Genomic DNA, 25,729 nt, shown 5'->3' with positions numbered 1-25,729 from the left:
ACTAAGAGAGACATAGTTTTGTGTGTTTCTGTGACAGTAGAAAAGATTCTCAGAATCATTACTGAGAGAGACATAGTTTTGTGTGTTTCTGTGACAGCAGATTCAGATATTCAAGCATTATCTTCTTTTGGATTCTTGATGTTTCAAAAAATGGAAGTTGCTGAATAATGATAACCTCTGAGTATGTTTATGGGTGGTTATTAACTAAATCTAGGCTTTTTATTTCCTAAATTATAATCAGGAGAATACAATTCTAGCCTGAAAGTACATTAATAGTAAAATATATTCAAGGGGACAACTTCTTAGTGGTCTTATCTGTTATCTGTATATAGATTTCACTGAAGATTTTATTGTATTATTCCATCCTCCAAAAGATGTTGGCTGGTTTTTTTGAGTTTGATGTATGATTTATATATAGTGGCCCAAAGTTTTACACTGATTCCTTTTCGTCCATCCATAGCCTGATCTTTTTCATCCATCCATAGCCTGATTTTTGTTAAAATCACTTTTTAAAAATAAGAACTTAAATCCTGGTGTATGCAGGTGTGTGCAGGTCAGTGTATATTGGATCTGGTGCAAATAAATACAGATTTTTGTTAATTCCCACAGGTTATATTTGAATATTCATACATTTGAGTTTTCCTTGGATATGCATCAACCTAGCTAATAAGAGTTTGTTTTTGTGTATTGTGAAGTGTGTCTGCTAAAGTTTTATTTTGTTTTGTTTTTAATAGGATCCCATGGTCCATTATTACCTTTACCGAGTCGTTACAGAATGGGCTCTCGAGATACACCTGAACTTGTTGCCTATCCATTACCACAGGCCTCTTCCTCTTACATGCATGGAGGAAATCCCTCTGGTTCAGTTGTAATGGTTAGTGGATTACATCAACTAAAAATGAATTGTTCAAGAGTCTTCAACCTATTCTGCTTATATGGAAATATTGAAAAGGTAAGTTTCATTTTTTTAAGAAATTATTTTTTAAAGTTTCATTTTATATTAACTTCTTTTGCTAGGACATAATAGGAAAATCTGAAAAGGCTGCCAGATATATGTGTTTTCTCGTATTTAAGAACATGCAGGTTCTTTCAGTAGTGATCCACATAAGTTAAAAATTCATTAGGTAGACATTTAGAAATTGTTTTCTGTTGGTTAGTGATCAGAGTAGATTGTTGGTACTAAAAATATTTTTCTATTTTTATTGAAGTATAGTTGCTTTACAATGTTGTATTAGTTTCTGCTGAATAGCAGAGTAAATTAGTAATAGAAATAGAAGTCTAAAATGGTAAGTAGTTTAATCAATTACTAGCATATTATAGGCTTTATGCCTATAAAATTACTTAAAATATATTCTGGTATTTAACATATTGAACTGTGGAATTTTGAAAGAGCAGTTACTTTCTTGGAGCTTGGTCTACATGAACATGTCTCAGGACTTGGCTGTCTATGAATTTTAGGAGAGTTCTAAATTGATACATCTGCCTCCCAAATGCTAGAGTTCTAGTATCTTCTGCAGGGACAACATGCTTTTACCTCAAATCAGTATTTAAAACTGACCCACTTTGATAGACTGTGTCCAAAACTTTCTGTCTGGAGGCTTTACACTCAAAAAGTGGTGAAACATTTAAATTTCACATATTTTGAAGATCTTTAAAACTTCATTGAACTTTATTTTCACCAGATAACTCTATGCTTTCCCCAGATCTGTGATGTTTTATTGATATCTCACACTTAGAAAAGTCCCTGTCACAAACTATGTTCTAAACTTTTTTGAAAGAATCATGGAAAATTTAACTGGGGAAATGATTGGTAGTCTTCTTACCACTTGTTTGATACATTTGCTAATTTGAGTTTTAGTACTGTAGTATGTTGTTTTTTCCTGTTGTTTTAAGTGATTTTAGTATTGTTTTCACAGCAATAAAAGAAAGTACAGTGTGTGAGTCATAAGTGTGTGTGGTGGGGCGGGGGCATGGAATTGCTACTCTTGAGTTCTTAGTTCATTAATTCTAAAGCCTCCTTGATCTGAGACAGCAACTTGGAACATCTCTGAAAAAAAGTTTCCGCTACCTATTTGACCATGTGAAAGAGAAAAAGAAAAAGAAAGTCCATATTTGGTTTAGGGGATAACATAAGGAATATTTCTCCTTGTATAACTAGCCAAGAATACATGGAACAGATTTAGCAGCATTGAGAAAAGTAGTTCAGAGTTTTTCATATACACATTTATCTTATACATCATCTGTTAAGGTCCAGAAACTGCATAATTTATAACTGATATGCTTTAATGTGTATGTTAACCTTCTTTACATAGTTTAACCTTCTTTACATAGTCTGTTTGTGCTTTTCACATTTGTAGCCAACTGGAATCAGGCAATTCAATCAGCATTTTTAGAGCATTGTTTTTTGTGTCATGAACTGTTGTCTCATTTAGAAATCCGAATCACTTTCTAATAAAAACAAAATTTTCTGTATGTTATTTGAACAACTCTGGTCTCTCCACATCTCAAAAAATAAAAAATTTTAAATGATACATTTTAAGCCATCATAGTCCTTTAAAGATCTATTTATGGTCAGTTTCTTCTTTTTTTTGAGATTTACCAGGTGAACTACATACTTCACATACATATTTGGTCACTATTACATTTGTAAAAATGTTATTGGATTAAATCAAGGGAGAGAAATTTTGCCCGCAGGAAGGCAATTGATTTCAAATAAAACTGAAAAGTCCCACTACAACTGAGTTTTGTTCAAGTACAGGTGTAGTATAAAAATACTAGGATAGCCTATTAAAATTGATAATTGTAGTGATAGATATAAATGCTACATTGCAATTTGTTGTGTAAGTACTCTCACTGTTCCTTGAGGTTAACAGGTTAGAACTGTGTTTAATACGTTATTAGCATTAGTAATACTTAATAGATAATTAGGGACTTTCCAAGCCATAGGCACTATGCTGAAAGATAGTCATACTTTATCCCGTCTAACCCTTATAGCATTATATACTAAAACTGGAATAATTTAAGAGGACAAATATGGCTTCTCTCAAAGATGTCATGAAAACGTGTATTTCCTATTTTTTAAACTGCCCCTACCTTGCCCGAGCCTTCCTACTGGAAATGCTATCTCAAGGTCGTTTTGTATTATTTCTCATATAGTATCTTGTTTGTTGCTTGTTTGTTACTAAGGCAATAAACAGCACGCTGAATAGTTGGTAATTATTATTTACTTCAACATTTCTGACCTTTCTACTTGAACATAATCTTTAAGAAGAACATGTCTTAAAAAAAAGACCATGTCTGTTATGTTTGCCATTAAATCCCCAGTGCATAGTACAGTGCATAATTATTAAAACATATTAGGTACTTAATAAATATTTATTGGATTAATAAATATTGATGAGTTCTGCCAAATGTTATCATCATCTCCATTTTAGAAGGGAATCTGTGACTCAGAGAAGTGAATTGCCCTACATCACACGGTTAATAAATAACAGAGTCAGGGTAAGCTTGTGCTCTTCTTCAGGGTGTTTTACAATAGAATTACAGTCTTCTGTTTTAAACTATTGCATTTTGATAAGAGTTAAAGAGTGTCTAATAGAAGAGCAGAATAAAGTTAAGATTCCAGGTATTCGTTACTTGACATCAACCACTTATAATGTCTTTTAGAAATTCTGTTACTGTTAAAGGGAATTAAATGTTCACCTTTTGGGAATTTTGTACTTACAGGTAAAATTTATGAAGACCATTCCTGGTACAGCACTGGTAGAAATGGGCGACGAGTATGCTGTAGAAAGAGCTGTCACACATCTTAACAATGTCAAATTGTTTGGAAAAAGACTTAATGTTTGGTAATTATTTATCTTAAGTGGTAAATTTAAAAAACATTTATCCTTTTTATTGGAGACATTAATTTCCATTTCAGAATATTTTAATGTAACTGAGGGCACATTTGAAACTAGCAGCTATAATGGTGTCCTTTTAAACACTTCAGATCATATAATTTATATTTTGTGTATTACTTATACACAGTTTTATAAATCAAAGCAAAATGTTAAAATGAGCAATTTTTTATTTGTTTTCTAGTATGAAATATTCAGTAGGTTTTTCTAAGTGTAAGAGCAATTGATTATAACTCAAACTAAATTTAAATATTAAATAAATGTTTAAAATAGTGAATAGTAAATATTTAAATTGTATTTAAATAGCTGCATATGCCTTTTTTATTAGGATCAATGCAGGCATATATGTTAACAGTTGAGACTGCCAACTTGCTGCTTTTATCTAACAAAGGTATGTTCTATACCTCTTTGATTTCTAATTTTTAGTGTGTCTAAACAACATTCAGTTGTTCCAAGTCAAATATTTGAGCTGGAGGATGGTACAAGTAGCTACAAGGATTTTGCAATGAGCAAAAATAACCGTTTTACAAGTGCTGGCCAAGCATCCAAGAATATCATCCAACCACCCTCCTGTGTGCTGCACTACTATAATGTTCCGTTGTGTGTCACGGAGGAGACCTTCACAAAGGTAGGCACTGAAATGTAAATTGTGTAAAATGTTCCTGTTTCCTATTTTAAAATATGTGATGTTTTAACATCATTTTAAAGTCTCTCACTGTTCATCTTCTGCTTTTGATATTATTGGTATTTTTTTTTTACTTATTTGGTACTTAATACAGTTCATTCTTTGACCATTATACTTTTCTGGCCTCCATCCTTCATTGGTCTTCTGTTGTTTTGTGGCTCAGTATTTTTGAGAATTGGAATTAGAATGAGGTATGCTTAGTCCTGCACTTATAAAGTTCTTTTACCATGTCCTTAAATCTCACCCATAACAGAACTGTATATATCCCTGCATTTTCTCCTAACTGCAGAAGAAATGCTTCAGAAAAGAATTGATTTTTCCAGAACACCACTACCCACCTTAGGTACTCAATTAAACCCTGGTCAGCTGTGAGAATATATGTTTCAGTTATAAGTCTTGGCTTTATTGTATGGCACTAAAATTATGTATGTAATTTATAGGATATCACCATTTTTATTGATTTTCTCATGTAGCTTATTAATCTAAAAACATTTGGTTTAATTCATTCATGCCATACTCAAAACTTTAAATGCTACCGTAAAGTTTACTTTCTGGGGGAGGGGGCAAAAAAGGTAGGAATATTATTTGGGCCTTTTTTAATGAAGTTTTACATTTCTTTGACAGTTGTGTAATGACCATGAAGTTCTTACATTCATCAAATATAAAGTGTTTGATGCAAAACGTAAGTGCACATTCCCTCTTTTTAAGTTTCCTGGTTAATTTGATGATAAGCAAATAACAAGTGGATTTGTTTCTTTGTTTTGTTTTAGCTTCTGCCAAAACACTTTCTGGGCTTTTAGAATGGGAATGCAAAACTGATGCAGTAGAAGCCCTCACAGCACTAAATCACTATCAGATAAGAGTTCCAAGTAAGTAAAATTGTGTCATAGTTATTCAGTGGGAGTTACTGTCCAAACATTGATGATCATTTAAAGATAGCATTTCTTATTTTTTAAATATAGTATAATATAGAAGTTCGAATTTTAAAAAGACATATAAATTCCACAACCCCTCATAATTCTTATATTAGTGACCTTTTGCTATGTAACAGATTATCACAACATTTAGCAGCTTAAAACAGCAAACCTTTATTTATCTTACTGTTTCTGAAGATCAATAGCTGGGTGGGTCTGGCTCTGGTCTCGTAAGGCTTCAATCATTTTAAGTCTTATGACTGGGGGCTGGATAATCCAGTTGCATGCTCACTTGTGTGTTTCTTTGTAGGGACAGTCAAACCATGTTGGCCATTTCATGGTAGCTCTTTTGCCTTTTTTGAATGAGTGAGAGAGAGATGAAAGCAAAAGACCAACAAAACAGAAGGCACAGTGCCTTTCGTAACCTATTACTGGAAGTGCCATGATATCACTGATGCTGTAATCTGGTGGTCACACCGACCAACCGTGATACAGTGTAGGCGGAGGCTATACAGGGCTGTGAAGGCAAGGAGGTACAGAGCATTGGGGCCTGCTTGGAGACTGACTTGCATAAATTCTGTTGATCTTTTTAGAAGAAAGCAATAAATATATACAGTTAAAAAACTCAAATGGTACATACTAGTACAAAATGAAAGTTAAAGCTTTCTATAAGGCCTAATCTTTCTGTCTTTTCCTTTTATTCCTCCTTCCCAGTATATATATCTACCTTTTTAAAACTTACACAAAATGGTTCTTCTATACATACTATTATGTGCCTTGCTATTTTCACTTAATATGTCTTGGAACTGTTCCTGTATCAGCACGTGTAAAACTACCTCCCCCACTTTTTTTTCACCACAGAGTAGCTGTTTTTAGTAGTGATGTACCACAGTTTATCCATTTCCCCTGTGATGAATACTGTTTGTTTCTAATTGTTTTTTTCTATTACTATAATAAACATCCTAATAGTTGCATGTTTTATATTTGTAGGGCATTTTCCTTGTAGAGAGCATAAAGGTTTATATTTTGGTAGATGTTGCTAGATTGTCCTTGGAAAAGGTTACACGAGTTTACTACCTGTGGTGTATGAAAATGCCTGCTGCCCAACACTCTTACCAATGCTGAGTTGTCAGACTTTCGATTTTTACCAAAATGATAGATGAAAAATGGTATCCCACATTATTTTAATTTGTATCAAATGAAGTGTCACTCTCTTTATGATGGTAAATGGCCTCTTTTTTACAGTGCAAAGAATACACAAGTATTTAACTTTGAAGCTTTGTGCTGTATAATTTACTTAGCTCCTCGCTCTATAGGGTGTTAAAACGTTATCTTTCTAAATAATAGGAGAATAATTAATACCAGTTTTATTAGGAGTGATGATGAATGTTAGTGGGGGGAAGAAAAATACACACTGAAGTATTTATGGATGGAGTAACATATCTAGGATTTGCTTTAAAATATTCCAGCACCCCAAAAGCGTATGGAGAGTAGGTAGATGAAGTAAGCCTGCCAGATGTTGACAGTTAATGAAGCTTTGTGGGTGTTGATTATACTGAGCCATATATTTTTTCATGATTGAAAATTTTCTCAGTAAAAAATTAATAAGTAGGAATACCTCCTCTCATTTTGCCTTAGTCACAAAAATAGTGAGTCAGGCTAAATTTTTGATGGAAGATTTTAGAAGACTTTATATGCATATTTGAGATATATTAAAAATATAGTATATTAATAGTAAACTCCTTGAAGACAGGTACAGTTCTGTTTTTTTTTTTAATCTTCTGCAGTGTCTTGCTAATACTTGCTGATGTATGTACTTTTATAGGAATTTTATATTTCTTTGCATAATCAGTTGACGAAGAACTATCTCTGCTTGTTCTGAAAAGTTAAAGAAGAATGTATAAAATGAAAGTATTTTTGTGTATTATACCACCCCTTCTTTTCTTTAGCAGTTTAAAATTTTATATGCCCTGTTGATCAGATTTAATACTTAACTCTCTTAGAACTTTTTCAGCTCATTTCTTTTACATTCCAATCTTATTCCATTTCCCAAACTATATTTGAATTAACTTTTACAGAGTGATTACCATTGGTGATATTTTCTGCAAAGTGAGTTTTGCAAATGGACTTAGATAAGCCTAATCCTGATACTGTTTATCTATAATGATTAATTCACTAAAAAAAAAAAAAACATTTATGAGCGCATCCTGTGTGTCAAATGATGTTTGGAACCACAGGAATGTAAAATGGACAATATTCCAGCCTTCATTTAGCTCACCTGCTAGTAGGTATGAATGAAAGTAATCTTCTCCTTACCTTACATAGAAATTTTCCTTCTTCAAATACTATAAAATAATGAAATAATTTACTCTGCTAATTCAATTTTATCATGAAAGTTTGATGAAGGAAACTGTTAACTGTGTTTTTTAATTTTACAGATGGTTCCAATCCCTATACATTGAAGCTTTGCTTTTCTACATCATCCCATTTATAAGAAGAGACAAGCATGTTAGAATTTATGTTTTACCTTTATTACAATTTTAAAGCTACACTTCATTTAAAAAAGAAACTAAAATGGTTAATCTAATGTTGCCTTGCTTTGATTTAAGATTCTGTTCTGTAATAAATATTTTGCCTTGAGTAAATTTGTTGTAAACTTAAATATTGCTTTCATTTTAACATAGAAGATCATAATGTAGACTATCTACAGCTTTCTTGTAGATTATACAAATATATGATTTCTAATCTTATTTTTCTTCCACAGTGAAAATATATTTGCATTCTTATGCTAATTATCTGCAAGTATTTTTCCATTGTGTATGAGATTAATGCAGGTGAAAGTATTGCATTTTAATATTATAGAATTCCTATTAGATGTTTAAGTATGTTGCAGTTATTCATATTAAACATGTATTTATTAAGTATTTTAATCAAGTTTGAGAATAACATTGCATATGTTAAATTTTAAGTACTACAGATTTAGCTGATTTTATATTTCTGAAAAGCTAACAGACATGGATACACTTGTACAGTATGCATTCAAACTTATTTAAATTGGTGTATTTTTTTTCTTAAGTCATTGTCCATTTGTATTGACATGCCTCTGTTTCTAGTTCCAGTTTGGCAGTTTTATAAAGTTACAGCAATGAGTTAACGTGTTCATCTTCATTTGTTGCATGTGACTTGATCTTGAAAACACATCTGGTATTTGGCATTGAAATTTTAATAGAAGGTATAATTAACAGTTCCTCTTCTAGAGAATCTGAGATCCATGGATGGGCTTTAGGGAGTCTGTGAACTCCCTAAATTTGTATGTAGAATTTTGGGTACTTGCATTTTTATTTTTTACTCTGAAATCCATCAGTAATATATGTATTTTTCTACATGGTACAAGGTATAAGGATCTAATTTTATTTTTATTCCAAACAGATAGCTATTTGTTTCAATACCATTTATTAAACATTCTTTCTCCCACTGGATCTGGGTTTTTTTTTTTTTTAAGGAACAAAACGTATCTTATACATAGGCAAGTAAAATGTAAGGACTAAGCATGGTATTGAGAGACTATACTATAACACATCTGTTACCAGGTTCATAGTTTTTTAATAATAGAAAACTGATGCAGGCATTTTATTTTCATCTTTAGTAGAAGGGAGAATATGTTTTATCTATCTTGAGTAACTATGAAATCTGTAGTTGGCAATAGCCAATCTCTTGATTCTGAGAGTTTTAAACAAACTTGTATATAGAAGTTCCATTTAGATCTTTTGAAAAAGCTTTATTTTGAATTTTAACAAAAAAGCAGTTTGCCTTAATCCTTTTAGAAATGATGCAGGGGTTTAAAAAAGTTTTAAGACCTGTTGAATAGAAAGTTTTGATGGAAATTAAGCATACATTAACATTTCTCATTGTATTTTGACAACAGTGGACTAATGTCCCTTTAGCCCTCTAGATCTAGAAATTTTAAATTCAATCTAGAAGCATTTTAGACCCTTATGGAACCCAGTAAATTATGTTGAAGGTAACCTGTGAATGAACTTCTGTAAATGTATGGTACTGTGCTGTATACATAAGTTTACCTGACTTTACAATAAATGAAGCTCTTTTTTTTTTCCCTCTTCTATAAATACTTTTCTACATTCGTTATAAAATTGAGATGTCTTAATTTTAAAAGGTAACTTGTGTGTTTGTGTAATAGTTGTCTCCTTCCCTTGCCCTCTGAAAATTAAGATGGATGTCAGTGTTACAGATTATTTTGTGCCTAAGATTTTAGGAGACAAACCTGTGGATGGTTGACAGGGCTTTTTTAATTTATATGTGCTTTAAGTAGTATTGACTTTACATATGAATTCTTTGTAATGCTTTCTCCCCACCAAAGTAACAAGTAGATTCTTCAGATGTAATTGGGGTGGTAGGTGGGACCTTGCTGATTTGTGCACTGGTATGTCGGTCCTCTTCTGTTGCTCTCAGTAATGTTTCTGACAGTTTACTTGGGTTTCACCACTGTGTACGCTTTGGTGACACACCCTCTTTCCTTAGCCTTAACAACAGTCTTGCCTTCTTGATCTTTCAACTTTTAAGAGAACATGAAGGAGCAGGTTCTACAGCTGCCCTTTTAAGAAATAGTAGCTTGGGGACTTCCCTGGTAGTCCAGTGGCTAAGACTCAATGCTCCCAATGCCTGGGTTCCATCCCTGGTCAGGATACTAGATCCCACATGCCGCAACTAAGACCTGACACAGCCAAATAAATAAATATTTTAAAAAAAGAAATGGTAGCTTTGAGTTTATTTTTTTTAATACTGAAATTCCATTCCATAGCCAAATCCCATGAAACATTTGATAATAAATCTGTAGAAGTGAGTTATAGAATATTAGCTGCCTTTTAAAATCCCTACCTTCCTGCTGAGGGATTACCCTACCAAATAAAAATTATTTGCAGTTGTAGCTGGCATGAGACTTAGCAGCATCTTAGTGAGTTGATTATCTAAACAGTATGTTTTCTAGGAGTGAACTGAGAGATGAGGGTAAGAATGACTAAATGGGGTCAATAATTATATTTAATGTTTTTACATTGTTCTCTGCAAGGATAGGTTGCTGGGTAACTGCTTCTTAGTAGTTATCAGTGATATTCTCTGTCTAGAAGAAAATTTTGAGTGTAGAACATTGTTCCATAGTAATCTAAAGCATAGATTTGCTTCATTTAAAAAGTTCAGTTGAACTAAAGTCACCCTAATTTAAACAGCATAAGGAAACTGCTGTGAGCATAGGCTGCTTTGATTATACAGTATTAGCTGTATTAGCCCAAACTATTAATTGCTCTGGTACATGGTTAAAATAGGGGTTACCAGAGACTGGGAATGGGGAGAACAGAGGTTAACTGCTAATGGGTATAGGATTTCCTTTGAGATAATGAAAATGTTCTGGAACTAGATAGTGGTACTAGTTAACTACATTGTAAATGTACTAAGTGCCACCGAATTGTACATTTTAAAATTGTTAAAATGGTAGTTTTAAGTTATGTGTATTTTACTACAGTGAAAAAAAGAGTCTGGCCCAGCAATCCTTCATTTTAAACAAGGGCCTATGCAGTACTTCACTTTAATGTAGCTAGTTAGGTATGTTGAGAAAAGGGTGTGGGGATAATGTGAGTTAGTTTCACCCCACCAGCAGATGTAATTCCAGATCTGGCTTATGGTTTTATCACTGTGGTGGCTGTCAGCTTCTGTTCTCCAGTCACCCTGGGCTGTGGGTCAGGGTGGGTCACGGGCCAAAGAAGAGACGGGTCTTGAGCACCATGAGCAGTTAGGGAAGGATTTGAGATGGGGAGAGGATGATTCCATGAACAGAAACTAGAATTTCTCTGTGTTCCTAAACCAAAGTGATGCACTGGCTGCACAGTTCAGGTTCTGCTGGCACTCTACTATGGTTTGAGCTACGCTGACTTAATGAGTCTCAGCCTTCAGGAAGACATATTAGTGAATGTAGTCAAGTTTCCTTGAAGGTTAAGAGGTGATTTTACTCAATTGACTCAGTTTTATGTAGATTTTCACCTGTGTACTAACTATAGCTGTTTCAAAGTCTTGAAGAGGAATTCAGTGAGATTGATATTTATAGAAAATAATACATAGAAACAAAAACATATATATAGTATATAAATTCTTCAGAGGGCCTTTTATTTGTTACCAAATCAAATTTGGATCCACTCACATGCACAATAAAACCAGTCTACTGACACTGGTCTGTGGTGAAGGAAGGTACATTGTTTATTCCAGGGCACAAAGCAAAGAGTCCAGGCAGCTAAAAAAGCCCAAACTCCCTAATGACTTTCAGGGAAAGATTTTAAAAGACAGGGAGAGGGTTGCAGGGTGTATATGTTCAATTTATGGGCATTCTTCTGATTGGTTGCTGGTGAGGTAATCAGGAGTCAGCATCATCAACCTTGTGGTTCCAGCCCACCTGGGGATTACATGCTTGTGGATAGCCTATAGTTTTTCCACCTAGTGAGGGTTTCATTATCTGCAGAACAGTTCAAAGGATATGGCTCAGAATATTACCTATAGCTCTTAAGGGGAAGCTAAAAGTCCTTGACATCGTTTAATGGCTGAGCTATCATTATTTTGTCTTGCTTGACCGTTTTCCTTTGTTTCTGTGTTTTCTTACTTCTCTGATTAAATTTATTGTTTGAAACTTGGGGAAGGCCTAGGAGGCTCAAGTTATTCTGCAAATAAGAGGCATTCAGAAGACAGGCAGGGGGGTCTGTCCCAGAAAGGTCTAGTTTGTTGTTTAGTTGCTAAGTCGTATACGACTCTCTGTGACCCCATGGGCTGTAGCCCTCCAGGCTCCTCTGTCCATGGAATTCTTCAGGCAAGAATACTGGAGTAGGTTGCCATTTCCTTCTCCGGAGGATCTTCCCAACCCAGGGATTGAACCCATTGCAGGCAGATTGTTTACCACTGAAGCCACCAGAGAAGCCCTGCTGGGTTACAAGATGAGAATGCAAATGCATTTTGTTTTAGGCACTTGTGTGATACAATAATAAAACCTGAACTATTTCTGCCTAATACAGTATAGTAGGACCGATGCCAATGTCAATGACTTCAATCATGGTAGAGCTTTTCTTGCTAGACTGTTACGAGAATAAGTAATATCTATAGTACTGTTGGCAACACAAAATCAGACTTGTCCTACAAAAGCCTCTCATATGATTGTTTATTTAATGCTATGATATCTCTCAGTAAACTGCTTATATTTGTGTTGAAATTACCACTTGACCAGAAAGACTAAAATAGTTCTGTCGCCTGTTGTACTTATTCCTGCTATGTAATAACCCTTTGCTTCCTACAGTTTCTGTTCAAAACATTTTAGCCTCAGAATCAGTAAAACTTGTTATTTTCCTTAGTTTGTGTTTCTGAGGAAGGCAGAACTGCTCTGGGGTGTTGTTTCCATTTTGTGTGAATGAAGGACCACATGGTTTATAAATTCTAGAAAATGTACAAAGATAGCATTTTGGAGCCCCAGCCTCAACATACTTGCCCCCAGGTGTGACACATTAGGGGATTGATCTGTAACCTGGAACTGTGGTCATGGGCCATGTTGCTCTTCCAGTGAGAACCAGGTGAGCATGTGATTGTGATAAAGGAAAGGGCAGAGACTGAGGTAGGAGAGACCTGATTGCACATTGATACAATGTAGAGTTTAGGCTAGATGACATGATTTGCTAAAGAATACTATTTTAGGACTTCCCTAGTGGTGCAGTGGATAGGAATCCACCTGCCAGCGCAGGGGACACAGGTTCAATCCCTGGTCCGGGAAGATTTCACATGCCATGGAGCAACTAAGCCTGTGTACCCCACCTACTGAGCTCACATACCTAGAGCCTGTGCTCCACAACAAGAGAAGCCTCTGCAATGAGAAGCCAGCACACTGCCACGAAGAGTAGCCACTGCTCACCACAAGTAGAGAAAGCCTGCATGCAGCAACAGAGACACAGCACAGCCAAAAATAAAAACAAAAAGGCATTAAAAAAATAGTTTTATTTAATTGTATTTTTTCTGTTTCTTGTTTGACCCAGCAGTTACCACTTGGAAAGAGGCTGTTGGAATCAGTAAGGGGATAACATCAACTATACTTCAATTTTGAAAAAATGAAAGATAACAAACAAAAGAGCTGTACTAGCTTTAGATCTGCTTCTCCCACTGCACAGGCAGAGAAACTAATAGCCCTGGTGATTGCTTAGTATAGTCTTCAACCTACTTGACCTGGGAACCTCACCAGAGTACATAGGATGCTGTGTAGCCCATCCAGTAGCTCTGCCTACAGTGGGACTTGAACTGAGAGCATAGCCCATGGCTTTCCCATCTGCAGAGCAAAGCTGGTGGCTTCAGGGATCTCAGTGCGCACTTGACTGATTCAGCTTCCCAAACAACCCATGTGGGTCCTGGCTGCTGTCCTGCTGCTCTGCAAGGGCAGGGAAGCTAACTCATAGCCCCATGTCGTACCAAATAAGGTATCCAGTCCCAACCACCTCTTGAGCCTGACCAGAAAATCCAGGCAACAGGTGAGGCCCAACCTACAGCCACACTTGGGAACCAAGTGAGCAGTTCTACCCAGCTGTTCTCAGGGTACTTCATTCCTATCCTCAAAAGTAAAATTGTTGCTGAGTAACAGTTTTATTCTTGCCTGAGTTATCCAGATAGGTTTCTTAAATTGATCAGGTTATTCCCTAGTAATTTTGCTTCTGGAGCAGTCTTAAGTGAATAAAGGAGAGGATTAGGCCACCCAGCATTTTGCATTATGAATTCTCAGGTGATGATCCTTTTTTTTTAAAGAAAGTTTTTAATTATAATTGACATATATAATATTGTGCAAGGTATACCGTGAGTTTATAAGTTCCAGTATTATCACCACCATAGTGTTAGATTTGCCTTACATCATGCAGTGAATACCACAGTAAGTTGGTGAATATACATTATATCATAGAAAGTAAAATTAGGAAAAATGTTTTCCTATGATGAGAACTCTTATGTTTTACTCAACTACTATATAATGTACAGCAGTGTTGTGTTTATTGTGCTGTGCTTATTTATCTTATAGCTGGAAACTTGACTTCCTTTATGTTTTGACTGCCTTTATCCATTTCTTCTTCCCTCGTCCCCCTCCACATGTGACAAACGTTATTAGGTAAGTTGGATTAGGTGAAGAATTTTTCCTCCCAACCTAAAGCTAACTGAAGAGGCAGTTGTTAAGCAATAGGGGTTCCATTCCATGGGATTCCCAAATGTCACCAATCACCTGTTTAGGTTGGGAGGATGGGCCCAGGATATGGGTTGGGTTGCTGTGGTGTAGGAGAGGGGATGATGGTGTTAGTACATCTCAGTATTAGGTTTGGATATCTTAAAAACTGCACTTCCAGGGATCAACCTTTCTTGAGTTTGAGGACATACCATACCAGATCCTAACTTTTGAGACTTGCAAAAAAGCACAAGAGTTAGAACTTTTTTTTCTTTTTCCTGAAGCTATGTGGCTTTGAGAAAAATCTAGACTTTTGTGGTCACACAAAAACTCTCTGTCTAGAGGTGAAAACGATTGAGCATAGGCATTTTGAAGAACAGGTCCATTAAATGGGAGAGACTTTACTAAGAAAACTGTGTAATGAGCTGTGTGACCATGAGCAGGTTATTTTAAGGAACTTAAGATTCCTTTTGTGTAAAATGAGAACAATCATCTGACCTACTTAGCAAATAAAATACATATGTACTTTCGGTGATGCTCATAAATCTTCAGGAAAGGTGGGGCACTTGCATTTGAGAAGGCCTCTGCATTGTCATGGCATTGACTCTTGGGAAGGATACATAGGCCACCACAACTCAATCATTGCTGTTTCAAATCCATATTTAGCTGCTCCTTGGAAAATCTTTCAGCAATACCAATGAATTTTATACAGATAAAAAGTTTTATAGCTCAGGTAAAAGAAGATCCAGCAAGTTGGTGATTCAAATTATTTCAACCTCTCTGGACATTTTTTTAAACACTTGGCTTGCTATACATTGATAAAAGCCCTCCCAAGTTCTAGAAGCAGGCAAAGTTAAATTTAACTATTAGTTTAAAAGAAGTATATGATAGAACTTTACTTTTAATCCTGGATATATATAAATTATGTATATTTGTATACCTATCATAATAAATGCAGATCTCATAGGCAACCAGGATGTGGTACATATAGACCTTTTTTAGTGAAGAGAGTTTGGAAGCTGTAATACGGATTTTAGTACTATATCTGGTTTATTTATATCTGATGTGAAAAGCTAACTCATTGGAAAAGACCTTGATGCTAGCAAAGACTGAGGATAGGAGGAGATGGGGACGACAGAGGATGAGGTGGTTGGATGGCATCACTGACTCAATGAACATGAGTTTGAGCAAGCTCCGGGAGATGGTGAAGAACAGGGAAACCTGGCATGCTGCAGCCCCTGGGGTTGCAAAGAGTCAGACATGACAGTGATTGAATAACAAATATTCTATTGGTCAAGACCCCTCATCATTCTGGGAAATGGCAAACGGTGGGAAAACAATTTAGTTCCTAATGACTATGTTTTCAAGAAACTCACTAGTATGAAGACTGCCTGCCTATTTCTGACTTCATGAAAGTATAGAGGTTGATACATTTCTACTCTGTGAAGTACTTTTATAGGACTTTGAAAGATGCCAACTAGATTATAGAAAACAGTGCCTTGCAATCTTAGTTCTGTCTGTCTGGATTTAATAGAATTTTTTTTCTTTTTTTTTTTTTTCAGATGGACTATTTCTAGGTTGAAGAGTTCCCTTTTTTTTTTTTTTAGTTTATTCTAATGAAGTAGTTCTTTCACCAAGTCGCCAAATTTCTTCCATCCTTTAGCTGTCCTTTTTCTTGGACGTTTCACATTCTGAGATGTGGTTAGCAGAGCTGTATGCCAGTTGTATAACCACTCCAGTTCATAGAAAGCTCTTTTCCATTTTGGTTTCCATACCCTTAGAAGGAAAAGTGCTGAGGGGCTAGGAGTGGAGGATTGGAGTCAGACATCTTAGGTTCATGGCCTCACTCTCTCCTTCATTAGCTGTAGAAGCCTGAGTAAGCCCTTTAACGGTGGCCTGAAGAACTTGACTGGCAGTCCAGGGGTTAAGACTCTGCACTTCCATTGCAGGGTGTGTGGGTTCTATCCTGGTTGGGAAACTAAGGTCCCACGAGTCACACAGTGTGGCCAAAAAAAAAATTTTTTTAATGGCCTGGGCCTTGTTTATTAGTCTATAAAATGGAGCCGTTAACATCTCTTCTACGTATCATTTATCCATTTAGAACTAAATTGTCACAGAGTGGGGGGGAATGCTTTGCAGTGATCCTGCTTTTTTTTTTTTTTTCTCATTTGTGAAGAGATTATTAGACTCAACTCCACAAGGACAGGAAACTTTTCTCTCCCCTTCCTCTCAGTACCTCATCCAGTAGAGTCAATCTCCCACATGGAGTTATCTTCACAGACAGCTGTCTCCACTGGTGCCTAAGCCCCAGCTTGACCTTGCCTAACTTTGTGACTGGGGGGAAGGAGAAAACACGCTTATCAAGGGGAAGATAATGGAAGTCTAAAAGGAAGTTAGAGTACTAAAGACCACTGAATCAAGATGAAAAACTTTCCAACCCAGGATGTGGCCCTGGGTTGGAAGCAATAAGGTGAAGTTAAACAGATAAAAGTTCCTCATTTAAGTTTAAATGGCTAACATTTGGACTGCAAAGAGATCAAGCCAGTCAATCTTAAGGGAAATCAACCCTGAATACTCGTTGGAAGGACTGATGCTGAAGTTCCAGCTTTTTGATCATCTGATGTAAACAAATGGCACATTGGAAAAGTCCCTAATGCTGGAAAAGACTGAGGGCAGAGGGAGAAGAGGCATCAGAGGATGAGATGGCTGGATGGGATCACCAATGAAATGGATATGAGGAGATGGTGAGGGACAGGGAGGCCTGGCATGCTGCAGTCCATGGAGTTGCAAAGAGTTGGAAATGACTGGGTGACTGAACAACAACAACAGCTAACTTTTAATTGAGCATTTATGTATGCTGGGACTCCTGTTCGGAGAAGGCAATGGCACCCCGCTCCAGTACTCTTGCCTGGAAAATCCCATGGATGGAGGAGCCTGGAAGGCTGCAGTCCATGGGGTTACTGAGGGTCAGACACGACTGAGCGACTTCACTTTCACTTTTCACTTCATGCATTGGAGAAGGAAATGGCAACCCACTCCAGTGTTCTTGCCTGGAGAATCCCAGGGACGGGGGAGCCTGGTAGCTTGCCGTCTATGGGGTCACACAGAGTCGGACATGACTGAAGCGACTTAGCAGCAGCAGCAGCAGGACTCCTGTTAAGTACACGTTATGTAATTCTTAGACGGCCGGGTAAGGTAGATATAATAAAGATGGGGAAATTCAGTGTAACTTATCCAAGGTTGCTCAATCATTAAGTGGTTGAACAAGGATTCCAACCTATGAGAGTTCCAAAGAACAAATACTTAACTGCTATGTTGTTCAGTTTCTCAGTCGTGTCCAACTCTTTGTGACCCCATGGACTGCAGCATGCCAGGCTTCCCTGTCCATCACCAACTCCTGAAGCTTGCTCAAACTCATGTCCATAGAGTCGGTGATACCATCCAACAATTTCATCCTCTGTTGTCCCCTTCTGCCTTCAATCTTTCCCAGCATCAGGGTCTTTTCTAATGAGTCAGCTCTTCACATCAAGTGGCCAAAATACTGGAGCTTCAGTTTCAGCATCAGGTTTCAATGAATACTCAGGATTGATTTCCTGTAGGATTGACTGGTTTGATCTTGCAGTCCAAAGGACTCTCAAGAGTCTTCTACAACACCACAGTTGGAAAGCATCAGTTCTTTGGTGCTCAGCTTTCTTTATGTTCAGCACTCACATCCATACATGACTATTGGAAAAAAACAGTCACAACAAACTGGAAAATTCTTCAAGAGATGGGAATACCAGACCACCTGACCTGCCTCCTGATGAATCTGTATGCAGGTCAAGAAGCAATGGTTAGAACCAGATGTGGAACAACGGACTAGTTCCAAATTGGGAAAGGAGTATGTCAAGGCTGTATATTGTCACCCTGCTTGCTTATATGCAGAGTACATCATGTGAAATGCCAGACTGGATAAAGCACAAGCTGGAGTCAAGATTGCCAGGAGAAATATCAATAACCTCAGATACGCAGATGATACCACCCTTATGGCAGAAAGTGAAGAGGAACTAAAAAGCCTCTTGATGAAAGTGAAAGAGGAGAGTGAAGAAGCTGGCTTAAAACTCAACATTCAAAAATGAAGATCATGGCATCCAGTCTCATCACTTCATGGCAAATAGATGGGGAAACAATGGAAACAGTAACAGACTTTTTTTTCTTGGGCTCCAAAACCACTGCAGATGGTGACTGCAGACATGAAATTAAAAGACGCTCCTGGAAGAAAAGCTATGAGCAACCTAAGCAGCATATTAAAAAGCAGAGACATTACTTTGCCGACAAACGTTCATCTAGTCAAAGCTATGGTTTTTCCAGTAGTTATGTATGGATGTGAGAGTTGGACTATAAAAAAAGCTGATCGCTGAAGAATTGATGTTTTTGAACTGTGGCGTTGGAGAAGACTCTTGAGAGTCCCTTGGATTGCAAGAAGATCAAACCAGTCCATCCTAAAGAAAATCAGTCCTGAATATTCATTGGAAGGATTGATGCTGAAACAAGCTCCAATACTTTGGCCATCTGATGCAAAGAACTGACTTATTGGAAAAGACCCTTATGTTGGGAAAGATTGAGGGCAGGAGGAGAAGGGGACAACAGAAGATGAGATGGTTGGATGGCATCATCGACTCAATGGACATGAGTTTGAGCAAGCTCTGGGAGTTGATGATGGACAGGGAAGCCTGGCATGCTGCAGTCCGTGGGGTCTCAAAGAGTTGGACACAACTGAGTGACTGAACTGAACTGAGCAGACTAGACAGACCTTTGTTGGCAAAGTAATGTCTGCTTTTTATTATGCTGCCAAATGGCAACCCACTCCAGTATTCTTGCCTGGAGAATCCCAGGGATAGGGGAGCCTGGTGGGCTGCCGTCTCTGGGGTCGCACAGAGTCGGACACGACTGAAGTGACTTTAGTAGTAGTAGGTTTGTCCTAGCCTTTCTTCCAAGGAGCAAGTGTCTTTTAATTTCATGGCTGCAGTCACCATCTGCAGTGGTTTTGGAGCCCAAGAAAATCAAGTTTGTTTCTGTTTCCATTGTTTCCCCATCTATTTGCCATGAAGCGATGGGACTGGATGCTATGATCTTAGTTATTTGAATGTTGAGTTGTTTTTTTTTAAATTTTATTTTATTTTTAAACTTTACATAATTGTATTAGTTTTGCCAAATATCAAAATGAATCCGCCACAGGTATACATGTGTTCCCCATCCTGAACCCTCCTCCCTCCTCCCTCCCCATTCCATCCCTCTGGGTCGTCCCAGTGCACCAGCCCCAAGCATCCAGTATCGTGCGTCGAACTTGGACTGGCAACTCGTTTCATACATGATATTTTACATGTTTCAATGCCATTCTCCCAAATCTTCCCACCCTCTCCCTCTCTCACAGAGTCCATAAGACTGTTCTATACATCAGTGTCTCTTTTGCTGTCTCATACACAGGGTTATTGTTACTATCTTTCTAAATTCCATATATATGCGTTAGTATACTGTATTGGTGTTTTTCTTTCTGGCTTACTTCACTCTGTATAATAGGCTCCAGTTTCATCCACCTCAAGAATGTTGAGTTTTAAGCCAGCTTTTTCACTCTCCTCTTTCGCTTCATCAAGAGGCTCTTTTAGTTCCTCTTCACTTTCTGCCACAAAGATGGTGTCATCTGCATATCTGAGGTTATTGATATTTCTCTTGGTGATCTTGATTCCAGCTTGTGCTTCATCCAGCTTGTTCTTCATGCAACCCAGTATTTTGCATGATGTACTCTGCATACAAGTTGAATAAGCAGGGTGACAGTATACAGCCTTGACGTACTCCTTTCCCAATTTTGAACCAATCTGTTATAAATGTTGCTTCTTGACCCGCATACAGGCTTTGTAGGAGGCAGTTACGGTGGTCTGGTATTCTCATCTCTTGAAGAATTTTCCACAGTTTGTTGTGACCCACACAGTCAAAGGCTTAGCGTAGTCAATGAAGCCGAAGTAGATGTTTCTCTGGAATTCTCTTGCTTTTTCTGTGATCCAGCGGATGTTGGCAATTTGATCTCTGGTTCCTCTGTCTTTTCTAAATCCAGCTTGAACAGCTGGAAGTTCTCAGTTCACGTACTGTTGAAGCCTAGCTAGGAGAATTTTGAGCATTACTTTGATAGCATGTGAAATGAATGCAATTAACAGCTATGGCCCTCAGAATCTCTTGGGCCTGTCCCAAGATATCCATGTCATAATCCCCAGAACCTGTAAGTATAAAATTTTCATGGCAAGGGAACTTTGTAGATATGAGTGAACTTACTGACATTTAGAAGGGGAGATTACTCAGGTGGATTGTACAGGTGGGCTCAATGTAATCACATACGTGTTTGAAAGTGAGAAACTTTCGTGTCTGCAGTGAGAGAGGGGACAGGAGAAGGAAAGATTTGGAACATACGAACTCTATCTGCTGTTGACATTGATAATGGAGGAAGGAGGCCACAAGCCAAGACTGTGAGTGGCCCCTAGAAGTTGGGAGCACCCATCAGCTGACAGCCAGCAGGAGGGGGACCTCAGGGCTAGAGTTGCAATGGGCTGAATTCTGCCAACGACCTTAATGAGCAAGAATGTGTAGAAAGGAATGTAACCTTGCCAATGCTTTGATTTTACCCATGTGAGACCAAGGGGAGACATCTGATCTATTGAACTTTATGACAGTAAATTTGTGTTTAAGCCATTACATTTGTGGTAATTTGTTATGACAGGAGTAGAAAACTAGTACTGTTGCATTCATTTTCCAACAGAAACCACAGTCTACATATGAAACCACACTGTAATGAAGCTAAAATAAAACTAATTAAGGATAGAGAAGCATTAGTTTTCAGATCATGTCTTATTATTTTCTATATTGGCCAGACTGTTTCTGGAATATTGGGTCAATTCTGAAAGCTGTGTTTTGAAAGTCAAAAGCAAATTAAAAGTGCATCAGGCATAAGAGTGATGAGCCTAGGAGTCACAAAATTTTAACACTTTGGGACATGGATGCATTTTATACACATCTAGCTTTGTCCTATTCCAGTGTCTTCTTAGTGTATTGATATAGCTCATCAGGGTATATAATATAGTTTTTTTTTTTTTCCTGACTTCAAAGATAATCAGACAAAATATAAAATACATGACTAAAGTCCATTGTAATCCCTGCTCCTCACCACTCTCATAGCCTAGCAGGATCTTACTCTTTTTGTTTATATGTATATTAACCTATCTACTCATATATTTTTGAGTGAACAATACCACAAGGTTTATAGATTATGAATCTTGAAAGACAAAATTTATTCCAAGATTCTATAGATATTATTTATAGTTTAATGGCTTTTTTTAAATTTAGATTTTTTGGTCTGAGAATTTATTTTTGTGTACTGTGTAATATAAAGATCTACTTCAGTTTTTTTCTGTATGCATAACTAATTGTTTTAACACAAGTTTCTGAATAATCCAGGTGGTGACATTTCCTATACCTGAAATCCCTATAGTGCTTGTGTCTGATTTTGTATTCTCTTGATTTGTTCCATTGGTCAGCTATTCCTAAGCCAGTGCTGTGCTTTTGTTGTGATATCTGGCAGAGTACACCATCCTCATCCATCTTATTTTTCATACTTTTCTTTCAGTCCTATTTCTTCTGTATTATTCTCAAGTATTCTTCCAGATTAATTTAAGGATTACCTGTCAAGTTAAAAAAAAAAGTCTGTTCTCTAAAGCAATTATCCTTCAATTAAAAAAAAAAAAAAGTCCTGTTGGGGGAATTCCCTGGAGGTCCAGTGGTTAGGACTTCAAGCTTTCATTGAGGAGGGCCGGGGTTCAGTCCCTTTTCAGCTAACTAAAATCCCACAAGCTGCTTGTTGTGGCCAAAAAAAAATGTTCTGCTGGAATTTTCATTAGAATTGTATTAGATTTATACATTAATTTGAGAGGAATCAACTTTTAAAACATTATTATAATTACATTTATTATATAAATATAATAATATTAAAATGTATTATATATTTATATTATTTTTTACCTTGTCTGTCCAGGATATTCAGGTCTCCTTTTCAGTCTTTCAGAGTATTTTAATGATATTCTTTATGTATTCTTTTCTTTATACATTTCTTATGAAACTTACACCTAAATGTATTATTTTTGTTTTTATAAATTGAATCTATTTTCTTCTGTTTTCTAACTACTTATTGCTCCTAGAGTGTTATGCTATTGAATTCAAAATATTTATTTTTTATTTTTCCATTCTACTGAGCTCTCTTATTAATCCTGATTTTTTTTTTTTTTTTTTTTTTTGGCCTTGCTGTGCAGCTTGTGGGATCTTAGTTCCCTCAACAGGGATTGAACACAGGCCCTTGGTAGTGTGAGTGCCAGGTCCCAACCACTGGACTACCAGGGAATTTCAGTCCTGATCATTTTTCAGTTGAGGCTCTTGGATTTTTTTTTTAGGTAGGCAGTTATATCATCTGAAAATAATTACATTTTCTCTCTCGCCAACATTTAAACTTATACTTTTGTTCTTGAATTGTGCTACTGACTACTGACATTTTGAATCAGCTGTTTTGACATCCAAGACATTTTAACATAAGCTTAACACAAATCACTAAATAATCTTTGTTTTTCCAAAATGAAATAGTAATAGCTGATGCTTAGTGCATGCCAGGCAGGTTCTAAACATTTTACTTATATTAATGTATTTAATTCTAACAAAAACCTTACAGTGTGGATATTATTACATTTGGTTCAATGTTGGGCAAATTGAGGAACAGAGACATCAAGCAACTTATTGAAGGTTGAACAAGGGGGTGTGCTAGAATTTGATCCTACTGGTTCCCAAGGTCATACTCTTAAATTGCTTCTAAATGATTAAAAAAAAAATGGATTCCTTAAAAAAAGTGGATTTCTTGACTTTTCTCATTATAAAAGTAAGACATGCTTATTACAGAAGGTTCAGTCAAAGTAAAAGGCACAGACAAGAGGAAAAATCATTTCTAGTTCACTGTCATTTTTGACCACTGCAGGGTATTCTATGGGATAGAATGGTAACATCTTATTACTTGGGTTTTCATATAGCTTTTCAGGCATCCATTTATTTGCTCATGATACTCTGAGCTGGCATTTCTTGGTCAAAAAGTATTAACATTTCAGTTTTACAGAGTTACCAAATTGTACCTGTCACCCCAAGAAATGTTTACCTGTTAAACTTTGTTAATTTGATAGGTGAGAATTAGGTTAATATTATTTAAATTTGATTGCAATATATTTTCATGTATTTTAACCACCTTTATTTCTTTTTCTATTGGCTGTTCATCTTTTTATTGATTTATAAGAGTTCTTAAAAAAAGAGTTCTTTCATTCTTTTTATATTAGGGGAATTCTGGTTTACAAACATGTTGCAGTTTTTTGTTTTTTTTTTTTTACCAGTTTGTCATTATAGAAGGATTATAGAAATAGTGATTTACATTTTCTTATGTATTTTCACAAACTACCAAATATCTTTTTATTTATTTATTTTAAAAAATTATTAATTTTAAAATTTTGACTGAACTGGGTCTTCATTATTGTGCATGGTTGCAGCGAGCTGGCTCTACTCTCTAGTTTCATTTAGTGGACTGGCTTCTTGTGATGGCTTCTCTTGTTGCAAAGCACAGGCTCTAGGTGCATGGACTTCAATAGTTGCAGCATGCTGGTTCAGTAGATATGGCATGTGGGCTCTAGGGCATGCAGGCTTCAGTAATTGTGGCACATGGGCTTAATTGCCCTTGGCATGTAGGATCTTCCTAGACCAGGGATCAAACTGGTGTCCCCTGAATTGCAAGGTGGATTCTTAACCACTGGACCACCAGGGAAGCCCCCAAATATTCCTTTTAAATAACTAATTGAGTGACCCAGACCCCATCTTTCAGCATCACTCCTTCCCTTAGACTTAACCTCCCAGCCTTCTTGGGTGGGATGAAGGGTCAGGGCTGCCACTTAAGGAGTTTTTAGTTGGTAATTCAGAACTGTTTGATCATTTTTGTAAATGATGTGGATTGCATATTTGTGCAAAGGGTAAGCATGCTTAAATCCATGTAGGACAGAAGAAGTCAGTGAATTAGAGACTCCAGCAAACATTAGGAAAGGGAAGCATACAGATAAATGGTAACTGACCTAGCCTATAGAGGAAACTGCCAACAGTCATACCAGACTGCACAGCAGAACTCTGAAAGGTTCGGGAGTTGGAGGCTCCAAGTACCTCAGATAGCTGGAGGGGAGAGGAGCTCACCACAGGATGATTTGTTGAAAGACTTTATAAGGGACAGGGCCCTTCCACACCTTACCCTGCAAGATGACTACCTCTCCTTTACCCCAGAGGAAGAAAGGAAGTTTATTTTCTTAAGAAGTTCAACCTCAGGTGGTCCCCAGCTTATGATGTTTTGACTTACGATTTTTCAGCTTTATGGTAGTGCAAAAGGAAAACTCATTCAGTAGAAACTGTACTTCAAACTTTGATCTTTTCCCAGGCTATCAACATGCCCTATGATATTCTCTCACACATGAACTGCGAAGGGCCCAGAAGAGTCAAAACAACTTGGAAGAAGAAGTACAAAGTTGGAGAACTACAACTACCTTGTTTCAAATTTTGTGATACAGCTATAGTAAGCAACACATATAGTAGCTCCAAATTGGAAACAGCCCCAAATGTCCGTCAACAAGTGAATGAATAAACAAATGGTGGTATGTCCATGCATAGTGTCACTTCTGCCACACCACAAGCCTAAGCAAGTTCAAGGGAAGGGTACACAGACCCCACTTCTCACCGGCAGGAGGGTAAGTCAGTGTAAGAAGAGCATGTGGGAAGAGAGCTACTGCTGAATATGTCATGGTGTCCTTAGAAATACTAACACTTTCTAAAGCCCTACATCATATGTCAAGCTCAGAACACAAAGAACCATTGTCCCATAGCATGGTACAGGGCTTTTGTTTGTTGAAAGCCCATT

The 25,729-nt window shown here is 36.8% G+C and overlaps 1 protein-coding gene across 3 annotated transcripts in view; it reads left to right on the top strand.

Moving 5' to 3' along the window:
• Window positions 1-25,473, top strand: part of HNRNPLL (heterogeneous nuclear ribonucleoprotein L like) — a 54,100-nt gene extending 28,627 nt beyond the window's left edge. For 2 of the 3 annotated variants that reach the window (XM_025260885.2, XM_006071183.3), the window contains 6 exons: window positions 735-952; window positions 3,727-3,848; window positions 4,326-4,527; window positions 5,209-5,266; window positions 5,355-5,453; window positions 7,937-9,625. In XM_025260885.2, the coding sequence (XP_025116670.1) occupies window positions 735-952; window positions 3,727-3,848; window positions 4,326-4,527; window positions 5,209-5,266; window positions 5,355-5,453; window positions 7,937-7,992 (755 nt within the window). In that variant the 3' untranslated portion in view covers window positions 7,993-9,625. Of the gene's footprint in view, window positions 1-734; window positions 953-3,726; window positions 3,849-4,325; window positions 4,528-5,208; window positions 5,267-5,354; window positions 5,454-7,936; window positions 9,626-25,252 lie in introns of those variants that run through there. The other variant, XM_006071185.3, reaches the window with a different exon arrangement.
• Window positions 25,474-25,729: the final 256 nt, after the last annotated feature.

This window comes from Bubalus bubalis, chromosome 12, assembly GCF_019923935.1.
Source record: "Bubalus bubalis isolate 160015118507 breed Murrah chromosome 12, NDDB_SH_1, whole genome shotgun sequence".
Taxonomy (NCBI): domain Eukaryota; kingdom Metazoa; phylum Chordata; class Mammalia; order Artiodactyla; family Bovidae; genus Bubalus; species Bubalus bubalis.
This window is presented reverse-complemented; position numbering and strand designations above follow the sequence as displayed.